The sequence below is a fragment of the Theropithecus gelada genome, chromosome 14 (genome assembly GCF_003255815.1).
Source record: "Theropithecus gelada isolate Dixy chromosome 14, Tgel_1.0, whole genome shotgun sequence".
Lineage (NCBI taxonomy): Eukaryota > Metazoa > Chordata > Mammalia > Primates > Cercopithecidae > Theropithecus > Theropithecus gelada.
The window spans coordinates 7427764-7452755 of record NC_037682.1 but is presented as its reverse complement, the minus strand read 5'-3'; the positions used below and the strand labels follow the sequence as shown (position 1 = coordinate 7452755).

The 24992-nt window shown below is 42.4% G+C and overlaps 1 protein-coding gene and 1 pseudogene across 1 annotated transcript in view; both read left to right on the top strand.

The window, feature by feature from the left end:
• Window positions 1–24992, top strand: part of KDM2A (lysine demethylase 2A) — a 158587-nt gene that overhangs the window by 112787 nt on the left and 20808 nt on the right. Inside the window, exons 7-12 of the mRNA XM_025356158.1 lie at window positions 2150–2256; window positions 2666–2759; window positions 4484–4637; window positions 6036–6151; window positions 15108–15234; window positions 18411–18805. Coding sequence (XP_025211943.1) covers window positions 2150–2256; window positions 2666–2759; window positions 4484–4637; window positions 6036–6151; window positions 15108–15234; window positions 18411–18805 — 993 coding nt within the window. The remainder of the gene's footprint in view (window positions 1–2149; window positions 2257–2665; window positions 2760–4483; window positions 4638–6035; window positions 6152–15107; window positions 15235–18410; window positions 18806–24992) is intronic.
• LOC112607509 lies at window positions 7643–7752 on the top strand (annotated as a pseudogene).

The window sequence follows — 24992 nt, the reverse complement described above, 5'->3', positions numbered from 1 at the left end:
TTTCTTCCATGTCAGTGGTGATGCTTTCTAAATACTCTCCCACAATTAACATCTGGGTATCCTCTAGACAACTGCTTCATATCATGCGCAACTGTATGCATTTGTCTCGATTTGCATTATAAGGGAAGTAAGTGACCAGATACATAGATGTTGTTACAAAGCTTACCAGATACATGTTTTTTGTAACCATATTAGTGTAAAATGTTGCAATTCGTATTGCTTTCACTTCTCTTTTTTTTTTTTTTTCAGCCAATATTAGTTAAAAGATTCCTGACTGGGCCTGGTGGCTCATGCCTGTAATCCCAGCACTTTGGGGGGCCATGGCTGGTGAATCACCTGAGGTCAGAAGTTCGAGACCAGCCTGGCCAAGATGGTGGAACCCTGTCTCTACCAAAAAATACAAAAATTAGTTAGGTGCAGTGGCAGGCATCTGTAATCCCAGCTACTCGGGAGGCTGAGGCAACAGAATTGCTTGAACCTGGGAGGCGGAGGTTGCAGTGAGCTGAGATCGCACCACAGTACTCCAGCCTGGGTGACAGAGCAAGACTTTGTCTCAAAAAAAAAAAAAAAGATTTCTGTACTCTCACATTATTTCAAAATGGTAAAAGTGTTTACATTTAATCCTTACAACATATCTTTGAAGTAATTATCTTAGTTTTGTGTGTGTATGGTTTTGGGTTTTTTATTGAGACAGTCTTGCTCTGGTTGCCCAAGCTGGAGTACAGTGGTGATTGTAGCTTACTGCAGCCTCAAATTCCTGGGTTTAAGCAAACCTCCCATCTTAGCCTCACAAGTAGCTAGGACTATAGGTACATGCCACCATACCTGGCTATTTTTTAATTTTATTTATTTAATTTATTTTTTTGAGACGGAGTTTCGCTCTTGTTGCCCAGGCTGGAGTACAGTGGCACGATCTCGGCTCACCAGAACCTCAGCCTCCCAGGTTCAAGCGATTCTCCTGCCTCAGCCTCCCGAGTAGCTGGGATTATAGGCATGCGCCACCATGCCCAGCTAAGTTTTTTTTTTTTTTTTTCTTCTTAAGACAGAGTCTCGCTCTGTTGCCCAAGCTGGAGTGCAGTGGCACAATCTCTGCTCACTGCAAGCTCCGCCTCCTGGGTAGACGCCATTCTCCTGCCGCAGCCTCCCGAGTAGCTGGGACTACAGGCGCTTGCCACCATGCCTGGCTAATTTTTTGTATTTTCAGTAGAGACAGCATTTCACCATGTTAGCCAGATGGTCTCGATCTCCTGACCTCGTGATCCACCGCCTTGGCCTCCCAAAGTGTTGGGATTACAGGCGTGAGCCACCGCACCCAGCCTAATTTTGTATTTTTAGTAGAGACAGGGTTTCTCCGTGTTGGTCAGGCTGGTCTTGAACTCCCAACCTTGGGTGATCCGCCTGCCTCGGCCTCCCAAAGTGTTGGGGATTACAGGCGTGAACCACTGCAACTGACTTGTGTTTTATTGTGAAGAGCTGGGTTCTCACTGTGTTGCCCAGGTTGGTCTTGAACTCCTGGGTTTAAGTGATCTTCCCACCTTGGCCTTCCAAAGCTCTGGGATTTCAAGCGTGAGCCATTGTGCCTGGTCTGTCTTAGTTTTATAGATGAGTTCCAGGGCCTTATATAGTCTTGAAAAGACATGACGGACCTGGAGCTTCTTATTCCTAAGCTGGTAGTTTCTGTAGCACATTGTCAATACAAGGCTACAAATCCATACTGGATTTTTTTTTTTTAAGCCTAACTTTTGGCATCTTAATTGTTCTAACAATGGTATATATTTTGCTGAGTTTATAGATACCTTCCAGACAATACCTTTTATTGGATTAAAAATAAAACAAATTATATGAGTATTGACATAGAAGAGAGTTCATAGTTATACACTATTGCATCAATAATGATTCTATTTTGACTAGTTCTGTCTTTACTATTATCATTTGATGGAATTATGATCTTTATTCTCATATAACAATTATTTCTAGGATGGTTGCCTAGTAATCCTAAGATTCGCCAACAGATTGTTTTAATTTACTTACAATTAAATTATAGTTTTTTGTTGTGTATTTTAAGAAATTCTGCTTTTCTTGACTTTAAAATTATCTTTGACCCCAACCTTTCCCTTGGAGCCCAAGTGTTTCCTCCTTCTATTTAAAGGTGGATTTCATTGACTGGGTAGACAACATGTGGCCAAGGCACTTGAAGGAAAGCCAGACTGAATCAACAAATGCCATCTTGGAGATGCAGTACCCTAAAGTGCAGAAGTAAGTGAAGCGCCCTGCATCTTCCTCCGCATGCTGTGGGAGACCAAAGTAATAGCAAGGATTTGCTTCTCCCTTAAAAGCTTTGCTCTGTGTCCTAAATGATTAAAAAGATGAATTATTTAAAGATTAGACTTCACAGTTCCACAAGGAAGAGTGTATATGAGCATACCATAGCACACAACCACATGGTTAAAGGAAAAAAAAAACTTAACATTTTAGTCAATAGGGTAGGAAAAAAACCACCTTTTTCTGATAATGTGATGACTTGAAAATGCATTGCTTTTTCTCCTTCTGGAACTTGATTAGGTGAAAGATAAAGGGAGTATACAAGAGGAGAGTATGGCATTTTGGTGGGGCAGATGTACTTTCTTCCATCGGTACACTAATGCTGCTGCTTTTTTTGGGTCAGGTACTGTCTAATGAGTGTTCGAGGCTGCTATACTGACTTCCATGTGGACTTTGGTGGTACCTCTGTTTGGTATCACATCCATCAAGGGGGAAAGGTATGGTCATAGTTGTGATAGGGGTTGGAATCTGAAGTTGGTTATGACTTTGCTTCAGTTCATGTATGCTTAATATACCCTGGAAATGAATCTGTTAGGGAATTGTCTCCATTCATATCTGGAAAGAATTATAGATTAAGTTCACCTTCTTGGCTAGTGTTCGGTAGAAATTAGTATTCATCTAGTTCACTATCATTATACCATTGGCACAGCACTTAGTAAATCTCAAGAGTCCTGTTTCTAGATTCCTGAATCAGAGTTCTCCAAATAAATAGTGGAAGGGAACACAAATTTTGGATAGATTCACTGTGAAGTCAGCAAATTAAGATCTAAACGAACTTTCCCTCTGTGTAGCCGTTGGTCTGAAATGTGGCCAAAGGAAGCCTTTAAGTTCTTTTTGAGGATGTAAATAGGTTATGAAGGATTATCTTTATTCATTCAGTTATATTCCAGTTTGTGAAAATGCTTCTGAATGCTATATGAGAATGGAAATCTAGAATTAATACCCGAGGTTTATAGTATTACACTGTTGTTACTCTTTTTTCTCTTACTTGCAGTGAATGCATTTATAAGAGAAAAGTAGAACTAGAATGAGAACAGATAATGCCTTATTTAAAACATGAGGTCTTGGCTGGGCATGGTGGCTCACGCCTGTAATTCCAGCACTTTGGGAGGCTGAGGTGGGCGTATCACCTGAGGTCAGGAGCTCGAGACCAGCCTGACCAACATGGAGAAAGCACATCTCTACTAAAAATACAAAATGAGCCAGGCGTGGTGGTGCATGCCTGTAATCCCAGCTACTTGGGAGGCTGAGGCAGGAGAATCACTTGAATCCAGGAGGTGGAGGTTGTGGTGAGCTGAGATCGTGCCATTGCACTCTAGCCTAGGCAACAAGAGAGAAACTCTGTCTCAAAAAAAAAAAAAAAAAAGAAACAAACAACAACAACAAAAACATGAGGTCTTTTCCGGGCACAGTGGCTCACACCTGTAATCTAGCACTTTGGGAGGCCAAGGTGGGCGGATCATAAGGTCAGGAGATTGAAAACATCTTGGCCAACATGGTGAAACCCCATCTCTACTAAAAATACAAAAGTTAGCTGGACGTTGTGGTGCATGCCTGTAGTCCCAGCAACTCTGGAGGCTGAGGCAGGAGAATCCTTTGAACCCAGAAGGCAGAGGTTGCAGTGAGCCAAGATCATGCCACTGCACTCTAGCCTGGACTACAAGAGTGAAGCTCCATCTAAAAAAAAAAAGTCTTAAGCAGAACAACTGTCTCCAAATCCAAAAGTCATTTTGTTTACTTCAGATCCCTTTAAGCCCTGTTGATCTTAGTTACTATCTTGGACAAAACAACCTGAGCCAGTCTCTTGAAGATACTGTGCCTAATTAACTGTGCTACTTAGGACTCTGGAGGCCAGACAGTCAGAGGTGTTTAAGGGACTGTCTAGGTAATGAGATGAATGTCCCTCTTCTCTCTGAGTCCTGGATGGGTTCCCTAGTCAACTCCCAGGGAAGCCTTAATGCTGCTGGATCAAGTGGAGGATAAGAAAGATCTACTGCTTTGGACCTTCTAAGGTTTACCAAATAGTCAAGTTCTATAGGCTGGGAAAATTGCTTGCCTTTCTTCTACCTGGTGGTCTTAATTTTGTACCTGTTTATCAGTTGAGGCAGACGACTGGGTCATGTCAATGGCTGTTAACAGACTAAAGTTTTTTAACTCACAGGTCTTCTGGCTCATCCCCCCTACAGCCCACAACCTGGAGCTGTACGAGAATTGGCTGCTGTCAGGGAAACAGGGAGACATCTTTCTGGGTGACCGGGTATCAGATTGTCAGCGCATTGAGCTCAAGCAGGGCTATACCTTCGTCATTCCCTCAGGTAAGCAAAATGGGAACAGTGGGTTATTTAGCCACTTTTTTTCTTAATGAAAAAGAAATTGATGGATAACCACCAAGGATAGTTACGATGCTGGGGTCTGCAGAAAACAACAGTGTTTCTTCCTGTCATGATGGAGTAGATGCTGAGGTTTTGTTTGTTTTCTTTTCAGTTTGAAAAGGCAGTGGCTTTCCAATAAAGTATGTTAAGAATTGCCAGCAGAGGCTTTTCAGATATACACGTTTGGGCTCTGCATTAGCCCTAGTAATTTAGAATCTCTGTAGATAAGACCTGTTCTGCAGGTGATACACAATCTATGTTGAAGAGCTGCCTAATATTCTAGGGAATGACTGTGAAGGCTAGAGTGCTCAAGTCAGGGATGTTTTTGATCAAGTCATTAAATCAAAGTAAGTGCTTATAAAGATCACAGATTTTGGAGTCACAGACCTCTATTAGGATTCTGACTATGCATTTACCTGCTAGATACTATGCTTAGAGCAAATAATTAAATCTGTGTCTCATTTTGTTATAAGGAATATAAATGAGAACACATGTAAACCAAGCTTATCCAGCCTACAGGCCACAGGCCTCATGCAGCCCAGGATGGCTTTGACTGTGGTCTAACACAAATTCATAAACTTTCTTAAAACATGAGATTTTTTTTTTTTTTGCAATTTTTTTCAAGGTCATCAGCTGTCATTAGTATTAGTATATTTTATTTTATTTATTTACTTATTTTGAGATGGAGTCTCACTCTGTAGGCCCAGGCTGGAGTACAATAGCGCAGTCTCAGCTCACTGCAACCTCTGCCTCCCAGGTCCCAGTTCAAGCAATTCTCCTGCCTCAGCCTCCCAAGTAGCTGGGATTACAGGAGCGCCCCACCATGCCCAGCTAATTTTTGAGTTTTTACTAGAGATGGGGTTTCACCATGTTGGCCAGGCTGATCTTGAACTCCTCACCTCATGATCCACCCGCCTCGGCCTCCCAGATTGCTGGGATTATAAGCGTGAGCCACCGCGTCTGGCCATGTTAGCATATTTTATGTGTTGCCCAAGCAATTCTTCTTCCAGTGTGGCCCAGGGAAGCCAACAGATTGGACAGCCCTGAATTGTAAACTGTCTTGTACAGAGCCTGGTTTATAGTTGGTGCTCCAGTAAATGTTTATTGTGTGCTAAACATTTGATGTGCATTTTCTCATTTAATGCTCATGAGCAACCATAAGAAGTATTATTTATCCTGGTTTTATATAGGAAATTGAGGCTTTGAGAGATTAACTTGACAAACCACTGAGAAGCAGAATCAGAGTGAAGAGTGTGATCTAGGGGTCTTATACTAGTTCTCTGAGAGAGACTTACTGTAATGTGTATTTTCAGCCACTGCCCTCTGTTCCCTTTCTTCTAGGCTGGATTCATGCTGTGTATACTCCTACAGACACGTTAGTGTTTGGGGGCAATTTTTTGCATAGCTTCAACATCCCTATGCAGTTAAAAATATACAACATTGAAGATCGGACACGGGTAAGTAATCTTATATAACAGTTGGATGTGAAGAGGTTTACTCCAGTTAAGATAGATGTTACAAGAGATTCATTCATGGTTTGTCAAAACTTCCATTTTTCTTTCAGTTAAAATGCAGTGTTGACATTTTGGGAACACACAAAATTTTAAATTTAATGTATTTTTTTTTAAAGGCAGAATCTTGTTCTGTTTTCCAGGCTAGAGTGCAGTGGCGTGATCACGGATGACTGCAGCCTCAACCTCCCAGGCTCAAGCATCCTTCTGCCTCAGCCTCCCAAGTAGCTGGGACTACGGGCGCACACCACAGCTGACTAATTTTTTATTTTTTTCATAGAGACTTGGTCTTGCTGCGTTTCCCAGGCTAGTCTAGAACTCCTGGTTCAAGCAGTCCTCCAGCCTCAACCTCCCAAAGTGCTGGGATTACAGGTGTGAGCCACTGCGACTGGCCAAATAAAAATTTTAACACAATTTACATACTCAATTTTGGGGACTCCAATTCTGTGAGGTTTTTGGTATCTTGGATTTTTCTTTCCTTTTTTTTTTTTTTCCTTAATTTTTTAGCCAACACCATTGTGAATGGGAGAAAAGTAACATTTTTTTCTTTTAATTTTTGGGACAGAGTCTCACTCTGTTGCCCATGCTGGTGTGCAATGGCACAGTCATGGCTCACTGCAGCCTCAACCTCCCCGGGCTCAATTGATCCTCCCACCGTAGCCTCCCAGGTAGCTGGGACTACAGGCACACGCCACCACACCCAACTAATTTTTTTTGTATTTTTTGGAGATGGGTTTTTGGCTATGTTGCCCAGGCTTGTCTGGAACTCTTGGGCTCAAGTGATCTGCCCGCTTTGGCCTCCTAAAGTGCTGGGATTACAGGTGTGAGCTACTGCATCCAGCAGTATCTTGGATTATTATAAGGCCAGACATGGACCTCTGGTAATCTTTTGAGCCATGTGTTTCATTTTTATGCTCACAGAATAATTTGGTGTAATGGGGCTTAACTCAAGTTTTAGAACTTTAAATTCATGTATCTTTTTCTACACTGATGACTACACTCAAAAGCATCTTACTTTAATTATATAAATGTATATACTATTTTTCTCAACTGGGGTTTTAAGAGAGAATTAAGCCCAAAATAAAATAATTTGTATATCTTATTTTCTCAGTTTTTCCCTAGGATGATACACAGCTGATACCATTCTAGAGGCATAGAAAAAAGTTAATTTATTATATACAATGGATACCTCAAGGCAAGAGTTGACAAACTTTTTCTGCAAAGGACCAGATAGTAAATATTTTAGGCTTCATAGGTCATAAAGTATCTGTTGTGACTGTTTAACCCTACCTTGTAGCATGAAATACTTAAACAAATGAGTATGGCTCAAATAACACAACATTTTATTCATAGACACTGAAAGTTGAATTTCACATAACTTTAACATGTCACAGAATACTCAAGTTTTTTTTCAACCATTAAAAAATGTAAAAAGCGATCCTTTTATAGTTCATGATCATGATGATTAGGTGTTCGTGCACGTACGTGAAAGGTGCCACCCTTGAACCTTGTTACTATTAACACGTCAGCACATTACCTGTCTGACCCGGAGGAAAAAAAAAAAGGTAAAAAACACTCTTAGGGGCCGGGCGCGGTGGCTCAAGCCTGTAATCCCAGCACTTTGGGAGGCCGAGACGGGCGGATCACGAGGTCAGGAGATCGAGACCATCCTGGCTAACACGGTGAAACCCCGTCTCTACTAAAAAAATACAAAAAAACTAGCCGGGCGAGGTGGCGGGCGCCTGTAGTCCCAGCTACTCGGGAGGCTGAGGCAGGAGAATGGCGTGAACCCGGGAGGCGGAGCTTGCAGTGAGCTGAGATCTGGCCACTGCACTCCAGCCTGGGTGACAGAGCAAGACTCCGTCTCAAAAAAAAAAAACACTCTTAGTTCACAGGAATCATAAAAAGAGGCAGCAGGCCAAATCTACTAAGTGTTGTTTGCTGGCTAGCCTCCATCGTAGAGAATGAGGGCTTATTGTTTAGCAGAATTCTAATTGGTAAGGGCTGAATCATATATGAAAGTATAGATGATACTGGGATTAAACAGCAATTAGAATATTTGGGGGTTGCGATGTTTGTTAAGTTACTCTCAAGTAGCTTAGCATAATACTAAGCTAGTATGAAGATCAGCAAACGTGGGGAAATGTTAACAGTTGGAGAATTGCAGAGAAGAGCGTAGAAGTATTATGGTACTGCTCTTGGAACCTTTTGGTAGAATTAAAAGTATTAAAAATTTAAAAATAGTAATTAATGAGGAATTCACAACTCTTATGAGGAATGGTTACTGACCTATGTACTGCAATAATAGTAAACCATTATAGTGCCTATTTTGCAAAATTTATTTTGGTGTAGGAGCTACTTATCACTATATACACCATTGGTATTATTGTTGGAGTTACAAGAATTGCCCTACTAGTAGAATTAAGATAGGAAGCCAGTGCTTCTTCAAGACATTTTATAAAAGTACATTTCTGTTTATTTTTTTGTTTGTTTTTTTTTTTTTTTTTTTTTTTTTTGAGACGGAGTCTCGCTCTGTAGCCCAGGCTGGAGTGCAGTGGCCGGATCTCAGCTCACTGCAAGCTCCGCCTCCCGGGTTCACGCCATTCTCCGGCCTCAGCCTCCCGAGTAGCTGGGACTACAGGCGCCCGCCACCTCGCCCGGCTAGTTTTTCGTATTTCTTAGTAGAGACGGGGTTTCACCGTGTTAGCCAGGATGGTCTCGATCTCCTGACCTCGTGATCCGCCCGTCTCGGCCTCCCAAAGTGCTGGGATTACAGGCTTGAGCCACCGCGCCCGGCCTGTTTATTTGTTAAGAGTAACAAAAGTACAGGTCAGGCACAGGGGCTCATGCCTGTAATCCCAACCCTTTGGGAGCCCAAAGTGGGAGGAGTACGTGAAGCAAGGAGTGTGAGACTATCCTGGGCAACAAAGCTGGGTGTGGTGGCACATGCCTGTAATCCTAGCTACTGGAGAGGCTGAGGTGAGAGGATTGCTTGAACCTAGGAGTTCCAGGTTGCAGCGAGCTATGATGGTGCCACTGTACTCCAGCCTGGGTGGAAGAGTGAGACACAGTCTGTTAATTTAAAAAAAAAAAAAAAAAAGTCTATTCTAAAGCAGGTAAGTATTCTAAAATAGGGAAAATGTTTCAAAAAAGAAAAAATGTATAATTCCATAGTAAAATACTCCCATTTAACTCTCTGTCATTCTTAGAGGTAATTATGTACCCATTTTAAGATTCAGTCTGAAAATTAGTTTTTAGAGTGCGTTCACTTTTTGTGGCCAAAGATGACTCTTATATCTGGGGCTTAACTGGTTCAGTTTCAGGGAAGAAAAGGAAAATATATATTCAGTAACATAAAGTGAGCACCTTATCCCTGCATGAAGAGTTTTCTGCATAAAGAGAAGAAAAATAAGAGAAAAAATTTTTAAAAAGGCCGGGCACAGTAGCTCACACCTGTAATCCAGGCACTTTGGGAGGCCGAGGCGGGCGGATCACCTGAGGTCGGAAAGTTGAGACCAGCCTGACCAACATGAAGAAACCCTGTCTCTACTGAAAATACAAAATTAGCCAGGCATGGTGGCACATGCCTGTAATCCCAGCTACTTGGGAGGCTGAGGCAGGAGAATTGTTTGAACCCAGGAGGCGGAGGTTGCAGTGAGCCGAGATTGCACCATTGCACTCCAGCCTGGGCAATAAGAGCGAAACTCTGTCTCAAAAAATAAACAAACAAACAAACAAATAAATAAATGGAAAAAAGAGTCCTACAAACTCTTAACTGGGAAAAACTCATCTTGATTTATCTGATTCCTAAACTTTATCAAAAATTTCAGTGTCTAATCAATTGTTTTTCTATTTTTTCTAAGAATGGCTTATTTAATTTCAAATAAAATCTTTCTGTAGTCCCATAAAATTTCATTGTGTTTCGTATATTTGTACACATAGCAATTTTTTATTGCTTTCCATACCAACTTTTTATGTGAAAATGTCAACCTGGCATTCATTTGATATGTTACTAATCTCTATAAAGTTATAAAAATCTCTATAAAGTTAAGAGAATGTATAGGGAATGCTTTACCAAAGAAATACAAAGCATGTTGCAAACAAGACAATGTTCTGGTCACTTTTGCCATACCAATGTAGAAATTTACTATTACTTAAGTGTTGGTAATTATTCTAATAGTGCTTAAAGGCTCAATAATTTTATAATGGGGAGTTTTAAAAATTCTTTCCAAAAAATGCTAACCGAGTCTTAGAAATTGATATGCAGCATGAGTAAAATGTAATGGGGTCAGGTTGGGTATGTGGTATCTCTTGGCTTTAATTAATACAGTCTTATAAAGTTACAAGCAAAAACTCAAAATTTTAATGCCTGTATTTCATATTTTCTTCCTTTTTTCTTTCTTTTTTATTTATTTATTTATTTATTTATTTTTGACACAGGGTCTCATTCTGTCGCCCAGGCTGGAGTGCAGTGGCATGATCTCAGCTCATTGCAGCCTCAACCTCCTAGGCTCAAGTGATCCTCCTGCCTCAGCCTCCTAAGTAGCTGGGACCACAGACACACACCACCACACCTGGCTAATTTTTTTATTTTTATTTTTTTGTGGAGATGAGGTTTTACTAAGCTGCCCAGGCTGGTCTCGAACTCCTGGGTTCAAGCAATCCTCCGGCCTCAGGCCCCCAAAGTCTTGGGACCATGGGCGTGAGCCACTATGCCCAGACTCTTCTTTTTTTAAAACTGTCATTATTACTCAGCTTTCAGCTGATTTCCAGAGGGCTTCAGAATTTGGAGTTGTCCTGAACTCCTAATAAAAACCCTTCCAGAAAATGTTGCTACACTTAAAAGGCTAATGGAGAGGCATAGTGTATTATATTTAATTTTGAGGGACCAAGTACCTATTGGTTCTCTCTCTCCTCTGTCTCCCTTAGTCAGAAATAAATTAATTTTACTTTTGTCTAAGAGAGTCATTCTTTTAGTTGTTGAAGTTTTAGCCACATAAGAACCCAGAATCAGGGTCTGGCTACTATGCATTAGAAAACTGATTGGGTCTGACATGAAAAGTACATCTCTCCTGCCTTGCCATGGGGAGAGTGATCTCCTTAGTCCCCACTGATGCCCTGTGGCCTGGTGACAGTTTTTCAAAAGGGACTCCTATCTAGTTCTCCATGATTCAGGAAGACTACTTGATATAGAGTTTGAAAAGGGGTAGGTGAAGTCATTCCTACAATATGGGAGGAGATGGGAACATTCTCAGGAGCTGCATATTCAAAACAATCTTAAAAGTATCATTTGGCTTATCCTTTTGAAATATGACCTCTCTAAAAGAAAGCTGTATGTCCAGGCACGGTGGTTCATGCCTGTAATCCCAAGTACTTTTTGGGAGTTTGAAGTGAAGGATCACTTAATCCCAGGAGTTTGAGACCAGCCTGGACAACATAGTGAGACCCTATCCCTACCAAAAATTAACCCCTTTCCAATTTTCCCCAATAATACCAGTGGCACTTGGCAGCTGCAATTTTTATTTTTTATTTTTTTTCTTTGAGACACGGTTTCGCTGTTGTCCAAACTGGCGTGCAATGGCGTGATCTCAGTTCACTGCAACCTCCACCTCCCAGGTTCAAGCGATTCTCCTGCCCCAGCGTTCCGAGTAGCTGAGATTACAGGCATGTGCCACCACGCTAATTTTTGTATTTCTAGTAGAGATGGGGTTTCACCAGGCTGGTCTCAAACTCGTTTTTTTTTGTTTGTTTGTTTGTTTTTGAGACAGAGTCTTGCTCTGTCGCCCAGGCTGGAGTGCAGTGGCGTGATCTCTGCTCACTGCAAGCTCCGCCTCCCGGGTTCATGCCATTTTCCTGCCTCAGCCTCCCGAGTAGCAGGCACTATAGGCGCCCGCCACCAGGCATGGCTAATTTTCTTGTGTTTTTAATAGAGACGAGATTTCACTGTGTTAGTCAGGATGGTCTCTATCTCCTGACCTCATGATCTGCCCACCTCAGCCTCCCAAAGTGCTGGGATTATAGGTGTGAGCCACCACGCCCAGCGGCTGCAGCATTTACCCCAGGATAACTTTGTCATGAACTGTCTCACTATTATTTTCGCATCACTCCAGTATACTGACTTTGAAAAAAAAAGATATCAATCTATTTATAGCATTCTGTTTTTAGTGGTGCTATTTCCGCTTACAAAATATAGTTATTCTTGATTGCTGAAAATGTCAGATCCTAGAAAACGTAGCATTCCTGTGCATAATGTTAACATCATTCTTGTCCGGGCATGGTGGCTTACGCCTGTAATCCCAGCACTTTGGGAAGCTGAGGCAGGCAAATCACTGGAGGTCAGGAGTTCAAGACCAGCCTGGCCAACATGGTGAAACCCCATCTCTACTAAAAATACAATTGGCCAGGCGCGCTGGCTCACACCTGTAATCCCAGCACTTTGGGAGGCCAAGGCGGGTGGATCACCTGACGTCTGGAGTTCAAAACCAGTCTGACCAACATGGAGAAAGTGTGTCTCTACTAAAAATACAAAATTAGTCCCGCGTGGTGGCGCATGCCTGTAATCCCAGCTACTCGGGAGGCTGAGGCAGGAAAATCTCTTGAACTCAGAGGTGCAGGTTGCGGTGAGCCAAGATCACGCCATTGGACTACAACCTGGGCAACAAGAGCGAAACTCTAAATAAATATAGCTGGGTGCAGTGGCTCATGCCTGTAATCCCAGCACTTTGGGAGGCCGAGGTGGGTAGATCACCTGAGGTCAGGAGTTCGAGACCAGCCTGGCCAAGATGGTGAAACCACGTCTCTACTAAAAATACAAAAATTAGCTGGGCGTGTTGGTGCACACCAGTAATCCCAGCTACTTGGGAGGCTGAGGCAGGAGAATCGCTTGAACCCAGGAGGTAGAGGTTGCAGTGAGCCGAGATTGCACCATTGCAGTCCAGCCTGGGCAACAAGAGCAAAACTCCGTGTCAGAAAATAGTAAAAATAATTAATTAATTTCAAATAACAATTAGCCGGGTGTAGGGGCACACACCTTTAATCCCAGCTATTCAGGAGTCTGAGGCAGGAGAATCGCTTGAACCCAAATAATAATGATATATCATTCATGAACAGTTTTTGGCCAAAGATTCATTTGATGGATCCGATTTTTCTGAAATAGACAATCCTGACGATTCAGACTATCCTGCTGTTTTGTTTAGAAATAACTCCAAGGACAGTTTTTATATTTTATTCTCACCTTGAAAATCAGATTTCCTTCAGCATCAAAAAGCATGTTTATGTAAAATTACATGAGCGCTGGCCGCGAGCTGCTCTTTTATTTTCTAAAAGGGAAATGGGTTAATAAATTAGCCAGGTGTGGTGGCACACACCTGTAATCTCAGCTACTGGGGAGGCTTTGGTGGGGGGATGATAGCCTGGGCGAAAGAGCAAGACCCTGCCTCTAAAAATAAAAGTTTAAAAAATGGTTTTTAAAAAAGGCAACAAAATATATTTAGGATAGTCCCCATCATTGGTCTTCCTCACTGATTAATCTGTGCTGATTTGTCCTTTCCTGGGCTGTAATATATCTGAAGAGTACTTTTTAAAATTAGTATCCAGCTGAAATAATAATGAAAATGCTCTTTTGGGGAGAATGGAAAGAAAATTAAGATAGTGATTGATTAGGTCGTATGGAACGTTAATCTGGTTTGTGGACATACCATTTTGGCAGACTACAAAGTTTGAGGCAGGCAAACTGAGCATCAGTAGTGGGGAAAATACCCAACTTGGTGCCCTAGACTAGACACGGTCTGAGAGTGAGTCTCTCGTCAAACTTTAGTGTATGTAATTACATAATATTAACATGTCACTTCATCTCATGTCCTGTTTTTCCATGAGATTCTTTGTTCCATGGCCTTCTGATTCAGGGGCAAACATAGTAAAGCAAGAGTACTTTGCATACCTTTTTCTCAAGTATTTTGTGTCTTACTCTTACATTTTACTCTGTCCCAAAACCCAAACTTTCATTTTGATGCCTTCCCACTTAACCAAGACAGTTTCTTGGTGGTTCTAAATGGTCTTCCTCAAGTACCGTTTTTTGGGGTGTTTTTTTTTTGTTTTGGTTTCTTTGAAGACAGAGTCTCACTCTGTAGCCTAGACTGGAGTGCAGAGGCATGATCTCAGCTCACTGCAACCTCCGCCTCCCAGGTTCAAGTGATTCTCATTCCTCAGCCTTCTGGGTAGCTGGGATTACAAGGTGTGCACCACCACACCTGGCTGATTTTTGTATTTTTAGTAGAGGCAGGGTTTCACCATGTTGATCAGGCTGGTCATGAACTCCTGACCTCAAGTGATCCACCCATCTGGGCCTCCTAAGTACCCTTTATCTTTAGTGATTATTTCTCAAGACCAACATTTTCTTTTTTTTTTTTTTTTTTTTTTTTTTTTTTTTTTTTTTTTTTTTTTTTGAGACAGAGTCTCGCTCTGTCGCCCAGGCTGGAGTGCTGTGGCCGGATCTCAGCTCACTGCAAGCTCCGCCTTCCGGGTTCACGCCATTCTCCTGCCTCAGCCTCCCGAGTAGCTGGGACTACAGGCGCCCGCCACCTCGCCCGGCTAGTTTTTTGTATTTTTTAGTGGAGACGGGGTTTCACCATGTTAGCCAGGATGGTCTCGATCTCCTGACCTCGTGATCCGCCCGTCTCGGCCTCCCAAAGTGCTGGGATTACAGGCTTGAGCCACCGCGCCCGGCCCAAGACCAACATTTTCTAAGTTGATGGTTTTACTTAAGTTTTTGCTTCAGATGCCAAGCTGGGTTTGCAGGTTGACTGGTGAGAGTATTTCCTGGGTTAATGATTGCAGTGATTCCGTTTGTTGTACTCTCTCTCCTTGAAAATGGTCATCTTTTCTCTATTATATTCCTCTGTAGGTTCCAAATAAGTTTCGCTATCCATTCTACTATGAGATGTGTTGGTATGTGTTGGAGCGCTATGTGTACTGCATAACCAACCGTTCCCACCTAACCAAGGAATTTCAGAAAGAGTCCCTTAGCATGGGTAAGTATTCTGTCTATAGGAACTTTGAAGACACCACTTAGGACTGAGGGTGAGGCCCGAAATACTCAGTAGGCTGTCTCTCAATATGTTCTTGGTTTTTTAATTCATCTACTTGGAAGTACCAAATTCATTCATTGGAATTGAATACCAGTTACCGGTTACCTACCCAGATGTGAGTTAATGGCCAAATGAAATACTCTGGATCTGGTCTTTGTCTGAGTTGCTATTAGCTCCTCAAGGGTGATCAAGTGGGACATGCTGGTTCACGCCTGTAATCCTAGCACTTTGGGAGGCCAAGGTGGGCAAATGGCTTGAGCCCAGGAGTTCTAGACCAGCCTGGGCAACATGGTGAAACCCCATCTCTACAGAAACTACAGAAAATTGTCCAGGCATGGTGGCTTGAGTCCCAGCTGCTCAGGAGGCTGAGGTGGGAGGATCCGCTGGAGCCCAGGAGGTCGAGGCTGCTATGAACCGAGATCACGCCACTGTACTCCAGAACCTGGGCGGCAGAGTGAGACCCTGTCACGAAAAAAAAAAAAAAAAGAATGAAAGATGATCAGTTGTCTAATACGCTTTTTTGTTTTTGTTTTTGTTTTAGAGACAGGGCCTTACCCTGTCATCCAAGTTGAATTGCAGTGGCATGATCATAGCTCACTGTAACCTCAAACTCCTGGGCTCAAGCAGTCCCCCTCCTGAGTAGCTAGGATTACAAGCACACACCACTACGCCCAGCTAATTCTTACTTTCTGTAGAGATGAGATTTTGCTGTGTTGCCCAGGCTGGTCTCAAACTCCTGGCCTCAAGCTGTCCTCCTGCCTCCACCTCCCAAAGCATTGGGATTACAGGTGTGAGCCACCACACCTGGCCTGGTTGTCTAATGTGTTTTATTGTATAAAGAATGGTCTTTGGCACAATAAAAACTAGGACTACATCATCAAAATAACCTGTTATATTCTAGGCACTATCCTAAGCAGTTTACATTTATTAAATTCTTATTATTACCTGAGAGGTAGGTATTATTAGTCTCATTTTACAAATGAGAACATTAAGGTTCTCTTAAAGTTAGTAAGTGGCAAAGCCACAGCTTTTAGAGTCTGACCAGCCTGGTTCAGCTTCACAGCTTAAACTAGGTTGGTCAGACTCTGCAGTTTATGCTCTTAATCTCTGTGCTTTCAGGTTACCCCAACATCTATCAGAGAAATATTCTAATTAGATGACAGTGTAGTTTCAGTATACATTTTTAGACTCCTTCTATGTCTGAAATTGGTAAGGACTCAACACCATAATATCCTGGGATCACATGTTCTTACGCAATCTTTAATCCAAGCAAGATACTTTTTGCTTTAGCATTTTACTTTTACTGCATAATTTTACTCATAGTTTGTATTCTCAGTTGAAAATAAAAAATGGGCCGGGTGCGGTGGCTCACACCTATAATCCTAGCACTTTGGAAGGCCAAGGCGGACAGATCACGAGGTCAGGAGTTCGAGACCAGCCAGGCCAACATGGTGAAACCTGTCTCTACTAAAAAATACAAAAATTAACCGGGCGTGGTGTCACATGCTTGTAGTCCCAGGTACTCGGGAGGCTGTGGCAGGAGAATCGCTTGAACCCAGGAGGCGGAGGTTGCAGTGAGCCGAGATCGTGCATGTGCACTCCAGCCTGGGTGACAGAGTGAGACTCCGTCTCAAAATAAATAAATAAGAAAATAAAAAATGTTCACTCAATATATGAAAGCAGGATACAGAATTGTATAAACAGCATGATCTTAATCTTGTTTAAAAATAAATCTAATAGAGCTAGGCACTGTGGTGTGCACCTGTAGTCCCAGCTATTTGGGAGGCTGAGGCAGGAGGATCACTTGAGTCCAAGAGTTCAAGACCAGCTTAGGCAACATAGTGACACCCCTATCTCAAAAAGTAACCAACAAAACACATATAGACCAGGCATGGTGGCTCATGCCTGTAATCTCAGCACTTTAGGAAACCAAGGTGGAAGGCGCACCTAACCCCAGGAGGTTGAGACGAGCCTGGGCAACATGACCAGAACCTGTCTCTACAAAAATTTAAAAAATTAGCTGAGTGTGGTGGCGCATATCTGTGGTCCCAGCTCTTTGGGAGGCTAATGTGGGAGGATTGCTTGAGCCCAGGAAGTTGAGGTTGCAGTGAGCCATGATTGCATCGCTGCACTCCAGCCTGGGCAACAGAGTGAGACCCTGTCTCCAAACAAACAAACCACAACATAAAAAAAAAAAAAACAAAAAAAAACCCCACATCTAATAATACACATCCGTTAAAACATGGAAAGAAAATATGTTGTACTGTTCAGTTGTTATCGTAGGGTGGAGGGATAAGGAATGAGTTATTTACTGCTTTGCATCTTCTTGCATTTTCTAAATTATAATAGAAAAGACCAGTGAACATTATCACTGTGTTTTGACTATCAAAATCTTCCTTTTCGAAAATAGTCACTTTGTTTTGTTATTTATGTTGTTAGGATTTCAACTCCAAAGCTTAATTTTAAGACCAAAACTTTAGACCCCAAAAAAAAGTTTGATTTTTTTTGTTGTTTTGTTTGTTTGTTTATTTGTTTGAGACAGGGTCTCACTCTCTTGCCCAGGCTGGAGTGCAGTAGTATGATCACAGCTCACTGCAGCCTCAACTTCCCAGGCTCAAGCAGTCTTCCCACCTCACCCTCCCTAGTATCTGGGAGCACAGGCATGCATCACTATATGCAGCTAATTTTTTTAATGTAGAGATGGGGTCTCATTATGTTGCCCAGACTAAAACTATTTTTTAAAGATATGTGCTTCTTACTGTCTTCTCTTTTAAAAGGTAATGAAATTATAATCCCAGATTCAAGCTTTAACTTTAACTTACAACCACTTTGATAAGTAACTGATTTCTAGTACACAGTTCAAAGACTAGGTCCTACCCAAACTTTAAAAAATCCAATTGACTGTTACCTAGATGTCCTCCTAGGTCAGGATCCTGTTTTTACCTGTAACTGTGATTTTCAACAGTGGACAAATGGGTTGGCATAAAGATAGACCATTTTTTAAAATGTGGTGATTTTGTCATTTATAGCCTCAAGGCCCCTGTCATGCCACCTATTTCTCTTGCTGATCACATGGCAAAGTGAAATGTTCTTACTGCATTTTTTCTTCATATTGGTAGATTTGGAGTTAAATGGGTTGGAGTCTGGGAATGGGGATGAGGAAGCAGTGGATCGAGAACCCCGACGCTTGAGCAGCAGGCGTTCTGTCCTCACTAGTCCTGTCGCGAATGGGGTCAACCTGGATTATGATGGACTGGGCAAAACCTGCCGAAGTCTTCCAAGTCTGAAGAAAACTTTGTCTGGGGACTCATCTTCTGACTCTAGCCGGGGATCCCACAATGGACAAGTGTGGGATCCCCAGTGTGCTCCCCGAAAGGACAGGCAAGTGCATCTGACCCATTTTGAGCTTGAAGGCCTTCGCTGCCTTGTAGATAAGTTGGAGTCTCTGCCACTGCACAAGAAATGTGTCCCCACAGGGATAGAAGATGAAGATGCTCTCATTGCTGATGTAAAGGTAAGGATTTAATGTGTTTTATGACAACTACTGATCCAGCTATGGCAGTCAGTTTCCAGATTCAGTGGGAGAAAGTATAGGAATTTTGGATGATCTCTGGTACAGTCAGAGAGAAGTTAATATGCCTATGTGTTTGTTATTGCTGCTCAATGTTTTCATTCCTAGAATGAGGTTATGTCCCTGTTTTGAAAATACTAACATTTGTGTGTTCATTGAAGACTTAAATTTAGTCTTAAACATAGGTTTCAGGCCGACCCCAAAAATAAAGGTGACCCTAAGAAAATATTTAAGAAATGTTACAGTAAACTTAAGTTACCTTGAGATAAAAAGCAGGACAAAAGTGACTGATAGGAATCTCATTCTAAGCAGATTGAGAGAAATGAAATTGTTCTATGCTGGGTTAACGTTGAGTAGCTTTAGCATCTTTAGATTCACATTTATTTAGCATCAAGACAAATCCATCGGGAAAAGCATCATTTTAAAATAATTCATCCCAGGGCCGGGTGCGGTGGCTCATACCTGTAATCCCAGCACTTTGGGAGGCCGAGGCAGGTGGATCACAAGGTCGAGGGTTCAAGATCAGCCTGGCCAAGATGGTAAAACCCCATCTCTACTAAAAATACAAAAACTAGCCAGGCATGGTGGTAGGCGCCTGTAATCCCAGCTACTTGGGAGGCTGAGGCAGGAGAATCGCTTGAATCCAGCTTGGGTGAGCCGACAGAGTGAGACTCCATCTCAAATTAAAAAGAAAAAAAAACAATTAGCTCGGCGTGGTGGCGGGTGCGTGTAATCCCAGCTACCAGGGAGGCTGAGGCAGAATCTCTTCAACTCGGGAGGTGGAGGTTTCTGTGAGCCGAGATCACATCATTGCACTCCAGCCTGGGCAACAAGAGCAAAACTCAGTCTCAAAAAAAAAAAAAAAAAAAAAAAAAACTCAAAGAGAATAATTTTGTGACCTCAGTGAAAATGGACTACATGTCTCATAGTAGGTCTTTTCCATCCTTGATTCCTCATTCAGGTTTTCTGTGGCCACCACATAACCAGATGAGGTGCTCCTCAGCTTCTCCTGACCACCTCAGGAAAGAATTCCAAAGACTAGGATAGGACTTCATCTTTTATTGTTTTTAAAATCAACATTTTAATTAGATCTTATATTGTTTATGTGTCAGTGAAAAGGTAAAAAAATAACAGAGGCCTAAAAGGGGCAAAAACCTGATAAAGTTGGTCCTCCTTAGTAGTGATAGAAACTGGACAGTTGGTGTTATAGTTTGGTTTTATAATGTTTGCTATAAGAAGAGGCAGTTGATACCATCATGGCTTTTATTTATGGGAGGAAATTACAACGTTCCAGGTAGGTGTGGTCCTACTTCTATAATGATTCATGTGTGCAACAAAACAAATTTAGCCATACTTTCCCAGACTCACTTCATACCCTTAAATGGACAAAGGACATTCAGATTCTTCATTTCCGTTGTGGTAAGACTTATATTCCATTATGGATGCATGTGGGAAACTTTAAATTGTGACTTTTTTTTTTTCTTTTGGAGACAGAGTTTTGCTCTTGTCGCCCAGACTGGAATGCAATGGCGTGATCTCGGCTTACTGCAGCCTCCACCTCCTGGGTTCAAGCAATTCTCCTGCCTCAGCCTCCTGAGTAGCTGGGACTACAGGAGCGTGCCACCACGGTGGCCCAACTAATTTTTATATTATTAGTAGAGACGAGGTTTCACCATGTTGGTCAGGCTGATCTCAAATTCCTGACCTCAGGCGATCCACTCGGCTCAGCCTCCGAAAGTGCTGGGATTACAGGCGTGAGCCACCACGCCCGGCCTAAATTGTGACCTTTGAGACTTTTAACTTGTATAATTGTTAGGGACCCTAAGAAAAAAGACTTACAAGGTTGCACCTCTAACATTCTTTTGGCCTGGGTATCTGTATTTCTAATTCATGATTTAAAAAAAAGTCTTTTAGCCCTAGGGAATGTCTGTAGATAGATTTGACCTCATTGAATTCAGTTGTAAAAAGCCATATTATAATCCACTAATCAATTATACAAGGTCAAGTGTGGCAGAAATACACACACTCAAACTATTGGAGGCTGAGCGTGGTAGCTCACGCCTGTAATCTCAGCACTTTGGGAGGCTGAGGTAGGCGGATCACTTGAGCCCAGGAGTTTGCGACCATCCTGGCCAACATGTCGAAACCCCATCTCTAGAAAAAATACATATATATAAATCAGCTGGGCATAGTGGCGCGCACCTGTAGTCCCAGCTACTCAGGAGGCTGAGGCAGGAGAATCACTTGAACCCGGGAGGCGAAGGTTGCAGTGAGTCGAGATTGCGCCATTGCACTCCAACCTGGGTGATGGAAGTGAAACCCTTTCTCAACAACAACAGCAACAAAAAAACATTGGAGTAGTTTAACTAGTTAAAGTAGCTAAATAAGGAGATTTAAGGTGACAGAGTGGTACAGTGGTATACCAAGGGAAAAAGTAGAAAGATTTGGGTTAAATATTAAGCAGAGTTAGCAAGAAGAGAGATGAGTTAAGAAGAAACATCTAAAAAGGAGGCTTAGCGTTAGGAAAAGTGTCTGGAGAGAGCTTGCTTGTGTTAATCAGGGACCACTGAAAAAACGTGACTGCCATCACTGGCTAAGATATAGTGGCAGAGGCCAGAGCATGAGGAACAAATAGCCAGTGAGATGACTACACAGGCCGACAGTGTTTGAATTCTCCCTCTAGAGACTTATCCACACCTTCTCGTTTACCCAAAACCACAGTCAAAATGTAGCTGACATCAGAAGACAACAGATTTAGATTCCAACTCTGCAGGTGTAGTTTAAGATCAAATAGATTAATTATTCCTATATTTGATCAGTTTTGCTAAATCTCAGAAAAGATATAGCAAGCTTAGAGCTTGAATACCTTGAGAATCTGAGCATCACTCAAAAGAAAAAAGCATTAGATTGGGTAGGTACTGAATCACTCCACAGCTGGGGACTTTGCATGCTAGAAAACTTGATGCTTATAGCACTGATGGCTACACTTCAGTGCGGGACAAAGCTAATGCAGTTTACCCTTCCTGCAGAGAGAGGAATTGTTTGCTGTTGTAACTTATCTGGCTTTCAGAAATAATTAGTAGAAGAGTTGAGGGGAAAAGTGGTAGATGAGATATTCATAATATTCCAAGGAAAAAATAGTGCATTTCAGTGCTGTGATAAAAGGGCTCTGGGCCGGGCGCGGTGGCTCATGCCTATAATCCCAGCACTTTGGGAGGCCGAGGCAGGCGGATCACGAGGTCAGGAGATCGAGATCATCCTGGCTAACACGGTGAAACCCCGTCTCTACTAAAAATACAAAAAAATTAGCCAGGCGTGGTGGCGGGCGCCTGTAGTCCCAGCTACTTGGGAGGCTGAGGCAGGAGAATGGCGTGAACCCAGGAGGCAGAGCTTGCAGTGAGCCAAGATCGCGCCACTGCACTCCAGCCTAGGTGACAGAGCGAGACTTCGTCTCAAAAAAAAAAAAAGGGGGGGGGGGGCTTTGAAGATTCTTAAAGGTTAAGTTCTACAGTGTTGAAGAACAAGTCATAGAATATAGAGTTGGAAGGGGATTAAGTGAAAAAGCAGGACATTAAAAAGTACTGACTTAGGCAGGGCCCAGTGGCTCACACCTCTTGTCCCAGTGCTTTAGGTGGCAGAGGCAGGCAGATCACTTGAGACCAGCCTGGGCAATGTGGTGAAACCTCATCTCTACAAAAATACAAAATTAGCCAGGTGTGGAGGTGGGAGGATCACTTGAGTTGGGCAAGTTGAGGCTTCAGTGAGCTGCGATCTCACTACTGCACTCCAGCCTGGGCAAAAGAGTGAGACCTTGTCTCATAAAGAAAGAAAGTAGGCAGGGCTTTCAGTGAGCCGAGATGGCGCCACTGCACTCCAGCCTGGGTCTGGGTGACAGAGCGAGACTCCATCTCAAAAAAAAAAAAAAAAGGTGACTTACTGGTAAAGCTATCAGCGTGTATATAAGGTTCTGTTTGAGAGGGGTTGTGGGTAATGTTGACTCCTGAAAGTGTGCATAGGTAGAATGGGGTTCTCCTACTATGAGAATTTTTGTTTATTTGTTTGTTTTTTTGTTGTTATTTGTTTTTTATTGAGACGGTGTCTCGCCCTGTCGCCCAGGCTGGAGTGCAGTGGCGCAAACTCGGCTCACCGCAAGCTCCACCTCCCAGATTCACGCGGTTCTCCTGTCTCAGTCCCCCAGTAGCTGGGAGTGTAGGCGCCTGCCACCACGCCTGGCTAATTTTTGTATTTTTAGTAGAGACGGAGTTTCACCGTGTTAGCCAGGATGGTCTCTATCTTCTGACCTCATGATCCGCCCGCCTCGGCCTCCCAAAGTACTGGGATTACAGGCGTAAGCCACCGTGCCCGGCCTTTTTCTTTTTTTTTTTTTTTTTTTTTTTTTTTTTGAGACTGAGTTTCATTCATTTTGCCCAGGCTGGAGTGCAATGGCGCAATCTCAGCTCACCGCAGCCTCTGCCTCCTGGGTTCAAGCGATTCTCCTGCCTCAGCCTCCTGAGTAGCTAGGACTACAGGCACGTGCCACCATGCCCAGCTAATTTTTGTATTTTTAGTAGAAACAGGGTTTCACCATATTGGCCAGGCTGGTCTTGAACTCCGGACCTTGTGATCCACCTGCCTTGGCCTCTCAAAGTTCTGGGATTATAGGCGTGAGCCACTGAGCCTGGCCAAGATATTCTTAACATTTCTAAAATTGATAAGTTGTGTTATTGATATATGTTGAATAAAAAAGTAGGACATGGAACAGTATGTATACTACGGTCCCATTAATGTAAGAAAAAGTGTATGCGTGTTTGTGCATTGCAGAGGAATCTAGAAGGGTACATCCCAACCTGCTGATAGCAGGGCATAGTAGGGTGGTAGTAGTCATCTGGAAGAATTTGAGGTTTCTTTATTTTTGTGAGTTTTTTTTTTTTTTTTTTTTTTTGAGGTGAAGTCTTGCTCTGTCACCCAGGCCAAAGTGCAGTGGCGTGATCTAGGCTCACTGCAGCCTTGGCCTCTCGGGTTCAAGTGATTCTCCTGCCTCAACCTCCAGAGTAGCTGGGATTATAGGTGTGTGCCACAACGCCTGGCTAATTTTTATATTTTCAGTAGAGATGGGGTTTCACCATGTTGGCCAGGCTGGTCTTGAGTCCTGACCTCAGGTGATCCGCCTGTCTAGGCCTCCCAGAGTGCTAGAATTACAGGCGTGAGCCACCACGCCCAGCCAGAATTTGAGTTTTTAATCAGATTGTTGTTTTTGTTGGTATTTATTTTGGTGATAAAGGAATTCTTAACATAGGTGCCTATATAAAAGAAGTTTTCAATATAACAATATATCTGGCTGCCCAGCTCACTTAATAAAGCAAATTCGGTGTTGTTGAATACTTTTCCACCTTCCTGTTTTCTCTAAACATTTTGATAAGCCTGCCAATCATACTTTGTGAGCTTTGGGTAAGTTACTAAACTTATGAAAACCTATTTTCTCCTCTATAAAATATCTCTGTGAGATTATTGTTAAAATTAACAAGATTAGTAAAATACTTAATAAGCAGTGCATTATTACAGCCAGAAAAAAATTAGATGTTACAAATATATGAAGTTCACTTACTCCACTGCTCTGAATAATGCCTGCCTACTCTGTGTCAGGAATCAGATTGAGTGTTAAGGAAACTATGCAGACATGCCATGGTCCTAGTCCTCAAGGGCCTTGGAGTTCAGTGGCAAAGCAGATATAAAAGTGAGCTAAGTAATAGGAAATAAGTGCAGTCCAGGTTTGCAGGTGCCTGGCATGACACAGGGCACAGAGCAAATGAGTGAGAGTGGCAGAGTCTATCCTGAGGGAAATAGATGTTCCAGTCTTCTTAATTCATCAGCTAATAAACTTTCCTGTTATAGGATATAAATTTATTACTACAACATTATATAAATGGTAAAAGCTCTCAATTTATAAATTGGAAAATTGTTATTTGTGATGTAATAGGCTACTGATACTCTCATCTAAGAATCTTAACATTTTATTTTGGAACTATGATCTAAAAATTTATATTAGGCCCCATCCCAGGAGTATGATGAGATTGAAGCAGAAACAGTTATGGTTGCAAATAACTCCAGAAATACTAATTAGGAATTATCT